General features: G+C 36.5%; 1 protein-coding gene across 3 annotated transcripts in view; it reads left to right on the top strand.

The window, feature by feature from the left end:
• GPM6A (glycoprotein M6A) overlaps positions 1–12680 on the top strand; it is a 251978-nt gene that overhangs the window by 151255 nt on the left and 88043 nt on the right. Inside the window, exon 1 of one of the 3 annotated variants that reach the window (XM_029226407.1) lies at positions 12032–12236. The exons of the other annotated variants lie outside the window; for them this stretch is intronic. Coding sequence (XP_029082240.1) covers positions 12155–12236 — 82 coding nt within the window. The 5' untranslated portion in view covers positions 12032–12154. Of the gene's footprint in view, positions 1–12031; positions 12237–12680 lie in introns of those variants that run through there. 3 annotated transcript variants of the gene reach the window in all.

The following is a 12680-nucleotide window of genomic DNA, read 5'->3' as shown; positions in this document are numbered from 1 at the left end:
AAATGTGTTTTCTGTTGTGGCTTCACGGTTTTTTATCAGCACAACCACAGAGGACCTATGGATTCCCTATCCTCCATCCAGTCCCTTCCTTTGTTCAGGGCATCCAAACACACTGCTTGAGTTTCTTGATGCCACTTGGGTCTCTGATTATAAAATTGTAGGTCCTTATATGATCTTATTTTCCACTGTTGGTGTTGAGTGGTGTCATTAAAACTAAATAATGTGACGATTGTCATTTTTTTTTTTTATTACTGTGTCTGAGTCTCTTTGCTTCATTTATAGACTGTTTTAGTCATTTGGTGTTGCTGGTGATGAACTACATATGTCATTTCTTGTGTCTCCGACATCTTACCCTTCCAATTGATTGAACATATACTTACTAAGGTCTCTAAATTCTTCCTCATCACGCTGGTCTTTTGTGCATGTGTTATCACTTAATCTGACTAGTCTGAGTAGTTAGAACTGAAGCTTTGGCTTAGTCCTACCATAGAAAGGTAGCTATAGCCATCCAATAAGATACAACCTTACCATAAATGGTGATTACAAATTCACTGATTTCGGAGGTAGGGAACACATTTGGAACTGATTGTGAAACTGGTTTTCTTGCTTCTCTAAAGCTTTGTAGGATCCAGGTATTCTAGGCATTATTCAGAAAACATTAGCTAATTTGTGTTGAAGAAATTCAAATTGTCGTAAACTTTAAGATCATTTTAAAAATAAATTTTATTCTTATTGAGAAATACTAAATTATTAAGCAAAAACCATAAAAAGTAAGCAAGTAAGCATAGGTTTGAATATGCATGGGTTGAATGTGACATTTGTATATCCACTTTATTTTTTCATTCTCACCGTACCTGCATGATAGCTGTTCACTCATTCAGCGGGTATTTGTTGAGTGCCCGCTCCGAGCCAGACACTTGGGATGGACAAAAGTGACAGGAAGCTGCACTCTTGCACATATGTCCTTCTTTTTGCAGAGGAAGAACCTTGAAGCCCCTGCAGGTCATCTTTCAGAAGTTAGAGCATGGATTAAAATACTGTTTTTTTTCTGACTTCAAAATGGTCTTTCTATTGAGCGTACTGCCACCTCTAAGTTATTGTATGTGATGACAGTTTTATTTTGTTTTTCAAAATGAATACAAATGTATTGCCTTCTTTGAAAGAAGTTATACTTTTCATAATTTTCAACTCATAGTTTTCCTCTTATTTCCTTTTAACACTTTCACCCTCATATTTCCTCACTTAGAATATATGTAGAACTAGCCTGTTAGGTCACATAATCACACCGCTGCCGGCCTGGTGTGTTTGTCGCCAGAGAGGGAAAAAAGCCCATAGACTTGTTCATTTTTATTCTGTTTATTAGAAGAGTCTTTTAAATTTAAAATTTTCTGACTGATCTTCAGTGTTTGCTTCTAGAGGAGGGTCAGGAAAGCTGAGCATCTGTGTTGAAACAGTACCTCAGGGCAAAGCCACATACATGTTGCTCCACGTAAAACCCACCAGCTAAACTGGGAACCACTGGAATGCTATCGAATATCCTAAGCACTGCCGTGGAACATACTGTGCTTTTGGAAAGAATGAAGTATCCACACAGAAAGACGTGGAAGCATGTCCAGTATACATTACAGAACCCAAACAAAATAGAAATCATTCTCCATTTGTGTGACAGCTTTAAAATATTTTTTGGTAAGGGAATATTTACAGACTTATACATCCAATGGTCAGCAGTGATTGCATCAAGCTTGGGAAGATTATACTGGAAATATCATGAGAAACAGAATTGTTCCCAGGGATAAAAGCCAGTGTGGGTGCTAGTGTGAAGACACGCCCGCCATCATTTTCACAGACATTTATGAGAACTTGATATCTTACCAGTAAGTTTTTTTTTTGCTGGAATATCATTTTTTAAGACAGATTTTACCTCAATTACTGACTAACGTTATATAACAAATCTGTAAATAAAGAATTAGTGAATTTTATTCCAGTCATATAATTAATGTAACAATATTTATGTTATAATTATATGCATAATTATATAGTAATGTATATGCTATTAATATATAACAATTATATTATTGATATAGTATAATTATATTAAATGATGTATTTATTATATGTAATTGTACTATATTTTATACAGATAATGGATTATATTTTAATAATGAGAAAGAATTATTAGGTAGTTATAGTCACCTATGTCATGTTAAGTGGAAGAAAACAGAGGAATGTTTAATCAGGAAATCTCTATGGTGCTTGATTTTCACCTAAACTACAGAGTTTTCTTTGTCATCATCTTAAATATTTCACTGGAGAAGCTCAGTAGATCTGGACTATTAGATAGATGTCAGTGACAGGTACCCAACTTGTATTTTAAATATTAATTACCCCAAGTCCCTTACAATCAGTGTAATATTTATAGCCTAGATTAAATGCTTCACATTACTTTAGTAAATTTTCCCCCAGGAAACCTTGATCCTGTAAGAAAAGAGAACACTGGTGGGCATGCCCTGCTAGTCTGCTGGTTACACGCCGACGTTCATGAATAAGGGTTAAAGCAGGGTTGGAGATGGGAAGCAGCGAAAGGTGAGATGCCAATCTTTACTCCTTTCTCGCCCATTCAGTTAAAGAAATGAGATAAATAAGTAAACGCTAAAGAAAGTCATTTACGTGATTGCTGCTCTATAAATACCAAATGGATTAATTAAAGACATTCTTTTAAAGTGTCACACTGTCCTTTTTGGGGTAGTTCTAGTTGGTATGTATAAAGCAAAGATAATTGCTCTGGTATATTTGAAGAATTAAAAAAATTAAGTGATTCATTAGTTATTCTTCACAATTTCCCTACGTCAGAATGAGATCTATTCTTCTCTAAGAAAATTGATTAGTTCCTGTGGTTGATTAGTTCCTGTGTGAGTGATTGATTAGTTCATCATCTATAGGTAATATATTGAACACATTATTGAATTTTAATAACACTGAAGCAAAGCCTTAAGATTATAGTTTAACACATTGATTTATGCTAATGTAATATACTGTTGGAAAAGTATGTTTAAGATTTGCAATGTTTTGATGTTTTCTAATTAAAAATTGACTTTGTTACTAATTATAAAATATGAAGTCTAACCCTGTAACTTACAAGTAGATATAACACACTCACTTACGGAGTCTTGTAGAGAAAATAAGAAAGAGAATGTTCCCTCTCGTGATTGCATGCTACACAGAGAAATAACTTCATGTGTAGGGTATATCGATAAAATATATATTCCTCGTATAATTTACTGAGTTCCTACTATATGATAGGAACTAAGATATATCAATTTATTAATTATGTATTCAGTGTTAGGTAAAATTGCACCCATTTGCAAAGACTCTGCAAGGCTGACTACTATTTTTCTTAAAGACAAATAAAACCTATGGTCTTCATGATCTCTAGCTAATATAGTAGGCCAGTTATTGAATATGGTCTCACAGTTAGTAATTGCTAGGACTGGAATTCACATCCAAGCCTGTTTACCTCCAAAGACTATGTTTCCATAACAACAGCTGGCCTCATATCTTGTGTTTACTTATCCTGTGCCCTGCCAGTAGCTCCTCCCACCCATGCATCCATAATTGCCTGGAAAGTCTAAAATTAAATTGCGAATTTATATTGCTATTCAATATATATAGTCTTTGTTCTTTGCTTTGGGGAAGAATAGAATTTCTCTATAGGGCTTGCTGTTAGAATTTGAGCTGGGTGCACAGGCCTTGAGGGCATGTGGTTTGCAGACGTGTATCACTATTGGAGTCATTATTCCAGTGCATATATTCTTAGTTTCCCTTGGTTCCCAGGACCTCCACTTATTTTACATACCTATTCCTTTACGTGTACATGTAAATGTGTTAGGGGTTTTCAAAACCACGGTGGGGAATGCATCCGTAATATGTAAGTGTGAAATTGAACGGTCACCTTCAATACAGAAAATTAAACTTTGTTAGAAATGAAATATACAGTAAAACTAACTATTGTTTAGGTGGGGATTCTTACTCCGCCTATTCATGGAATTGATTTCCCAGGGCAGCTTCTTCGCCTTGCTAAGAGTTAGTCTTCTTGTCATGCTTCCACGATCAGTGCTTGAATATGTTAGAGACTAAGCTAAAAGATGCTCAGAGGTCCCGTACACACCTGACTCTTTCGGCAGCAGCTCAAGTTTTGACATCATGAATCAGCACAGTTTGCTCTTTCAGTCAGAGCTTCTGTTACTCTTCTAGATTCCCTTCCTCACTCCAAGGCTTGGCTGGGTCTTTGTTTGGAAGCCAAGTGGAAAGATACATTTGCTCTTAGCTGTCAGTTAAGTGAAAAAAGGCGCATTAACCTAATTCTCCATAGAATTTACATATAAATTGACTTAACACACTGGGTAAGTCAGTTCAAAATGGGACACTTGTAGGCTAGACACTTCAGTATAATGATTAATATAATATTGAACTGAAATTTTTATCTAAGAAAGTTTTGTTGAGGTTCTTGCCGTGGATCTCTTTTTGAAAAAGCGTTTCTCATCAGTGTTATTGCTTTGCCCCTTTAAAAAAAATCTCCTGCTTCAGCTTCTTGCCATTCTTATGGTAATTCTCACACCACAAATTAATAGTGAGGCCAGGCATATTGTGTCCTTGGTTTTTTATAATCTGAAGATTTTCCTCTCATTTAGCATCAGTAGTGTCTCTTGACATTTTAATTTTTTCTCAAGGTTTCCTCTTTCGTGTTCTACTTCAATGTCAGTCTATAAAGAATAAAATATAACCTCTCTTTTTTGTGCTTTCATCCGAATGAGCTGATTTATAACTTAGATTTTCACAGCACGTTGATCCAAGGTGGCAGAAAAAAACAGCTCTATATTCATGAAGTTTTAATTGGCTTTTCTGAAGGCTGTAGGTTGTGTTTTGGTGTGTGTTTCACACACGACTTGCTTTATAATCATTTGTATACTTTTTAAATCATCAGAAGTGTTCCTGATTTCTGTCTTTTAATTTAGTTGTTTTGAATTTCACCAGATAGTCCTTTACATGTCCTTTAAGTGGCTACGAAGGCAAGGCATTTGGGAAGGAAGCAGTCGTTTATTTCCTCTGCTCTGTCAAATTTTTTACACTTGAGTTTGAAATATAAAATATTTGGTAAAGGATAGGAGAGGACTGCAAATTACTAGCAGGCTGAAATAACATTTAGGTTAATGGAAAAAATCTAGAGATACTAATAAAATTTTGAATAAAATTCTAAACATCAGAGTTCCCTACTTTCTTTTTTTGGGCCATGACTTTGGAGAAACGCCAGTATAGAAATATTTGTTTTTTTACGTTGATTTTTAAGTAGGAATCTTAGAAACAGAGAAAACACTTTGTCTTTTCCCATTTATGTTTTTTAGTGGCTACAAAATACCTGGGGTCCTCCTCAGATGTGTGCTTTACACATGATTGAGTCTAGATTCCTCAACTTTCTGAAATTTTGTGAGGTTAATATTGAGTTTGACACGGAGATATTTCTCTCAACTGCAAATATTTTGGCGATACTAATTTTATATGGCCTTGTAGATTTCTAGACCAACTGTAGGTACTTCCAAAGGTTTTAGCCTAACATCTAAACTGATATGAGTGCGAGCCTTCTCAGCCCTGGTAGATTTTACACATTCACATACAAGACAGACAATAAAAATGTTAGCACTATATAAATCTGCTCACTTTATATCATGATTTTATTTTATATCTACGTCGAAGTATGGTGTGGTCACAATTTTGGGATCATCAGGTTAACTTAAAAACTATTTTATGGACATTCTTCATTAAAACAGTGGATAAATGAGCAAAATTCCACCTATTATTAATTCAACCTATTTGAGAATATAATTTTTTATATATCACCAGTTTTATATTGTAATTTCAGAGATAGAAAATAGCTATATTTTACACATTTCTTTTAGTGATTTGTCAGTTATTTCCTCTTAAAAATGCCCTTTATTAGACAGTCATGGTTGTAACATGAGATTTTTTTTTTTACTGATTTATTGTAGTTTGATGATCCAGTGTTGATACAGACAATTATTCTTTGCTCTATTGTTCAGTTGTTACAAGGATCTATCATTATTTATGATACTCTTCATTGTATAAAATATTTGTGGCGTTAACTCATGACAAATTACTTTATCTAAAAAGCTCAGTGTCTGATTGCTTTCACTTTCTCTTTGGAACTTATGTGTTGCTGGATTCTGTATGTCAAAATAAAATATGTTAGGTTTTTTCCAAGCTAATTAGATTGGCTTTATTATTTGACTGTGTTAATATCCCCATTTTGTAAACATGTATTTTAAATACTTCAGCGCCAGTATTATAGATTGGGTGGGGAGGGGAATCTAATGACATATTATTTGAAGCATTTAGATTTCATATGAAAAAACTTAATGTTTATTAATACTTTTAATTAATTACCATGGTGAGTTATAGTGCATACTGTGTTATTAACCCAGTGGTTAATTGCTGACCTTTTCCGGGACTTTTGGTACAGCAGAAGAGAGAAACAAAAGACAGGCTCAAATGCAAATTTCCCCCTCACTTGGCTTTATCCACACTAATGGGATCGTAATTTACTAAGCAAATATCTAAATTAAAAACAGTGGTATTGACAGAACTCAGTCTACAATCCTTGATTGTCCTTGATGAACATTAAACAACTGGGATTTTCAATTTTGCTGCTGAACTTCAAGACGTGTTGGCAACAAACTTGATAGAACTGGGTTTCGTTATTTTGATATGTGGATTAAAGAAAAAAATTAAGGGGATTCTGTTTACTCCATTCCAGTTAATTTATATTGAAGGATTTATTTTTAAAGGTATTTATGAAATATCATTTTGGTTTTACCATTTAGCATGTTAACATTTTTCCTTTCTGTGTTTAAGGATAAAGGCTTTTTTTCCTAAGATTTTGGTGCAGTGAAATGAGGCAAGCCTTTTGTCTGGAGATAACTATTGCTTTTACACTAGCCATTGCCCTGTCTCTATGGAAACCGCAGGACTCTGAGGTATAGAGGTTTTTGTCCAACGGTGCACAGTGATAGCCAATCAGAGTTTCTTTCCCTATTCAATTTATTAACTCACAGTTGTGGTTTCAGTTGTTCCGTATAGAATCCAAATACAGTTGCATTCATTTTCCCCACAAGTGTCATAATCTGCCCATGGCATTTTGTGTCAGATTAGTTTTACGTAGGATTAGTGTTACTATTATTTGAAAAGGTAATTTTATAAACACAAAGTCAGTTTTTACCTCGAGAGTTGTCCTTTTTAGTATCAAATAAAAATATTTTCTTAAATTTGAATGTTAAGATTTTGTTTCTTTTCTAATTAGCAACCAGTCTATTCCAAACAGGCTCTCCTATTTTCTATATTTATTGTGAAGATGCAATATTGAGTCTGGTACTAATTTCAGTGCAAGGCATTTGTTCTCTTTAAGGCTTGGAGTGTATGAGAATAGAGATTTTTTTGCCACTGCTCCTGAATGGCGTATGCAATGATGGTAGTGATTAATAAGCCTTTAATGTAGAAAATTGATCTCTTGAAAGCCCACTCAACTATTTTTCAATATGTGAGATGGCTGGTAAACATTTGCTTATATGAGCTGATGGTGCACATCTATAGGGATGTATGGAATCTCCACCAAAATGACAAGGGGCTTTGAATGAAGATGTACAAACAGAAGGGCATTGGTGGGTTAAATAATCATATAAAGGGCTTTTAGTATGCTGATTTATTCCAGTGACCTGGTCGAGACCTAGGATGAATTATTGACCAAGGGGGTTCAGAGAAATTCAAGATACCTCAATCTGTAAGCACATTACTTTATAGTAATTGGACTTTCCCGGCTTCCATTTGATTTCCGAATACTAGATAATTATGTTTTCTCCTATATGGTGAATCTCTCTCTCTCTCTCTCTCTCTCTCTCTTTCTTTTTCAGTATATAACAGTAGGAAAGCAAGATGGATGCTAACCCCGAGATAATGTGAAACGTGGACTAGAGTCTGTTCTGTGTGATTTCTCTTCCCTTTGTCTCTATTTTTGTTTTCCTTTTCCCTCTTTCCCCCAGAGGGAGTGGATAGAAGACAGTTAGGAAGCCCTGAGGCTCAAACTCAGCACAAAGATAGGAAGGCAAGTTGGCCGTCTAAATGGGGTGATTTGGATTGGGATAGGCTGAAGTTTCTTCTTCTGCAGTCTCCTTGTGGCGTTTCTGGATCAAACACTGGTGACAGGATACAAAGGAGCATTTGCCACGGATATACCATTGTAAGCTCACAACATTCTTGCTCTTCATCCTTTACACCCCCTAGGGCTTTAGCCTTTCCTGGAGCTTTTATTTCAGCCAGAGCCTCTCTCTCTCAACATGGCTGCTGCTCAGCATTCATCCCTCTGTTCCCAATTAAAACCTGCCATTGACTGAGGATAAGCCCAGGAGCAGTGTCCTACTTGAAGTAACTGAGAAGTTGTGACTGACAGATACGCTGACCCCGTATGGAGGGGGTCGTGTCTGCAGCCCCAGAAAGGTGTGTGGTGGAAGCGTTCATGAGTAGAATATCCTTTCCCTTCCTCTGACGGTTGACTGGGGAAAATCAACACATGTGCACTGAGCACAAGAATAATAGAAGAGGCGATTCCTATGCAGAGATGAAAAACGATCTACACAGGTAATGCCTGAGTATGTAGAGAGATTATGGCTAAGGAGCTAGTAGTGGGAGAGGTGGTAAAGATGCAGGAATGGTGATGTGAGCTCACAGATGAGGTGGGAAGGATTGAGACTTGGCAGGGATGTCAAAACCCACACAAGAAAACCTTGAAGGGGAAGGTTTTCCTAGCACCAACATAGCACGTGTGAAATCCTGAGGAAAGAGAGTTTAGAGTAATTCAATATTATCATGTGTAAAGAAGCAAGTTTCAGAGGTGAGACTGGACAGCTAAGCAAGTGCCCAATCAGAATGGAGGTTATAAGCCACTCCGAGGAGCTTGAAATTCATTCTGAGGTGTGGAAAACCTCTTAGAAAATGCCTTCATAATGTAAGTGATGTGTTGAAGTTAGCATGTTGGAAATGTCACTCTGGCTGCAGAGAGGTGAGATTAAGAGGTAAGAGATTAAAGGCCAGCAACAGTGGTGGCCGTAGGGCTGTGAAAAGCATCCTGGTATCTCATTCACAATGCCCAGAAGTCAAGATAATAGGCCATTTAGGGTAATAGGTCCTAAAATCTTACAACATTTACCATACCATTCTTCTTTTGGAATATTCTAGCAGAATATCACTTAGAAATAAAATTCAGCCATTTGCTGAGATTGCTAATCTGTTCAGACGATGTAAGATTTTTCTTAACTTTTAATATATAAATTTAATTTTTTCCTCGACATTAATTTTACACTGGAAGAAAAACAAAAAATATAAAATATCACAGAATGAAATAATTAGCAGGCAAATTTAGCATTTACTCTAAGTATCGTGGTCTGTGGCCTGGCTTTCTTTGGGTTCAGTGACAAAGTATGAAATAGGATAAGGGAATATATAATTTATTTGGTAAATGGTGGACCCTCAAGTTCTGCCCTGGCCTCACTTACCTCTAATGGTCTAAAAGTTGGCCAGTACGCAGCCCTGGGCTCCCCAGACGTGGCTGAGACTGTACTCTGAGCCATTTGAATCACCAGCGTGGAGTGAACTCTCAGGACGCACAGAGAGGTGCTGGGGAGAAGTTTCCGTTCATTTGTAGCCATGAACTTATTAACCTTTGTCTTTTGCACATCTTATTTGCTGGTCTGTGTCATCATTCTCTGTCAACTTCAAGCCCAGGCTGGCCTTTATGTTTCATTCAAGTAAACACTCGAAGAAGTGTTTTTGTGCATTATCTCATTGAACTCTATAAGGTAAGGAAAATTATCCCAGTTTTTTTAGATGAGGCTTAGAAAGATGATGTGGTTTGTCCAAAGTCACACTGTTACGCATTTGAACACTTTCATTGGAAAGTTAGGGTTTAAACCTAAGGTTTTCAAAAATAATGCACAATCCCAGTTAGTAAACCACCTTTCAGTTAACATTCTATTATTTGGGAATATAATATTTCTAAAAACTACCTTTCAAATAGTACCTTACTTTCTTCTTTTGCATTACACGTAAATGTCTTTTTTTTTTTTTTTTTGTGGTACGCGGGCCTCTTGCTGTTGTGGCCTCTCCCGTTGCGGAGCACAGGCTCCGGACACGCAGGCTCAGCGGCCATGGCCCACGGGCCCAGCTGCTCCGCAGCATGTGGAATCTTCCCGGACCGGGGCATGAACCCGTGTCCCCTGCATCGGCAGGCGGACTCTCAACCACTGTGCCACCAGGGAAGCCCATAAATGTCTATTTTTTACCTCTGAATGTTTATGTTCAAAATGATAAGTGATGCCCACATATTTAAACTCAACTTTTGTAATAAACGTAAAGTTCAGTATATTGTATAATAAAAATTAAAAATCCACAAACTACTTTTATTGGGTCACAAATTAAGTTTGTAGGCAGTGGATCATTTTTCCTTTTTTTTTTTTTTTAACTTTACCGTCACTATATCTTCTCCACCTTCTTTGAGTCTGGTCACTGTACAGAACTAATTTTTTTTGTTTCTTTTCCTTCCCATTTTCTCTGGCAACTCCTAAATCCCCAAGAAATAGAATAGACACTTGAATTTCCCCAAAAGGGTGCCTCTTTTTCCTGTATTTGTAATATATGGCATCTAGGACATCTACACAATTTATATTCTTCCAGGAGAAGAAATCTGGAAGGCACAATCTGTTTAATCAGTGACACAAAACTGATATGATACTTCCTTTTTAAAATACTTTGTCCTCTTTTATAGGACATTCACAGTCTAAAAATAGCGTCTTCTTTGAAAAGCACTTGTAAGCATTTCATGTCATTTCTTAATCGCGTAAAAGCTTTTTCTTAGAATTATACTTGTCAGATTGAGCACCATCTTGTAATCAAGAAGTCATTCAAAATCAGATGACAATTAAAATAGAAATTCTTTCACTTTCTAGATAAACATGAAGCATACTGTTGTTTTTAATGGAAGTTCCTATTTAGTTGTGTTTTTACCTTGATTGTAGGGTTGAATATAAAAATACCGTTCATTTTGGAAAATGCCAAATGCTGTAACCCTTAAGCTCCTGAAAATTGTGATATCCACTCGAATCTCCCAAGCAGACTCCTTGATTTTTCTGTATCTCTAGTATGTGGCTTCTTAGACATCACCCATGGGTTTAGATTTTCTCCCAGTGGTAGAAACCTGGAGGCCTTTGAATGTTCTGGAGTGAACCATTCACTCTATATCAGTATCACATCTGAATTCACGGGTGCCAAGCCTGTGTCTCGTGGAATATACCTCAGCAGACTCAAACTTTCTAGATGGTCCATGTCATGAACAAAATAGAAAATTTAAAAACTCCTCAAATGTGTTGTACAGTGGCCGAAGCCATTACGGCAGCCCCCTATTCGACTTGATGGTGCACAATATGAAAAATCTCCTGTAAAAAAAGAAATTAACAAAGATCAAAAAGTATTTTCTCTGAGAAAATGTAGTTTCTAAAATGTGTTCATTTTCTGGTTGGTAAGACCAGACGGTGAATTGGTAAATGGTCTTTTCAGGTTTTAATGGTGAAGCAGCCCAGTCAGGGGTTTCTGGCTTGGGTAGAGGTTTGCTGTACGTAGCGCAAACACATTTTCTTTGGCTGGATTACAAGTAGTTTTCAAGTATAGAGAAGTCCTCTTCCTGTCCCCCACAGGAGTGTCACCTCGACACAACATATGTAGCTTTCTGTTGCCAAAAAGGGGGCAGATTTTGAATCTTGGCTTTCAAAAAGCTGTTCCATCTGCAGCTCTTGATCATTTCTATAAATTCTCTAACTTCTTTTAGAAGAATGGTATGTGTCTTCAGGAGAACTGATGTGCCTGCAGAATATTTAAACAGTTCTGATAGATTTTATTTCAAGAAGCTGCGTTGGACTCATTCATTATAAAAAGAAGGAAAGGAGAATAGCAGTCTTTCCCTCTGACTGCATGGTCTCTGCATGCCCTGGAAGGCAACAGCTGAAAGCCAACCGGTTTGATCCATTAACTGCAGAGAAAGGTTATGATTAGAGGGGCAAACTCAGAGGTAAAGCGTGAGTGGACGCACTGGTATTCTAACGCTCCTCTGGAAATCATAATGCAAGGTGAGAACTGCACCAGCGATAGGTGTACTGATGAATTTAACTCTATTAAACTTATGAACTGATATGTTAAAGACGATCAAGTACAACTGAGTTGGGGAAAAAAGGGGGGGAAAAAAAAGAAAAATGAAGCTAGTGACCAAAAGTCAACTAACTGATTGCTGTAAATTGAAGTCGTTCATGTAATTTGAGTTGAATCCCTTCAGAGTTTTTTCTCCAGATAAAGGCTTATTTTACTGAGCACTGTTTTTCTAACTGACCTGCTTCTCTTCCGAATCCTTACCTTGGCAAGGGTTATATTTTCTTCATCTGTAAATCTGTAAAAAGGGGTAAAATCAAGTTAATGAAAACACTGTCCCTAATTTCTCACACTTTTTGAAACATCTGAATTAAATGACCTATTTTAGAGACCAAAGAATAACGTATACTTAACTGATTTATGATCAT

This window comes from Monodon monoceros, unplaced genomic scaffold, assembly GCF_005190385.1.
Source record: "Monodon monoceros isolate NGI ecotype Baffin Bay Population unplaced genomic scaffold, NGI_Narwhal_1 Super_Scaffold_17, whole genome shotgun sequence".
Lineage (NCBI taxonomy): Eukaryota > Metazoa > Chordata > Mammalia > Artiodactyla > Monodontidae > Monodon > Monodon monoceros.
Note: the sequence above shows the minus strand (reverse complement) of the source record. Positions and strands in the feature narration are given on the sequence as shown.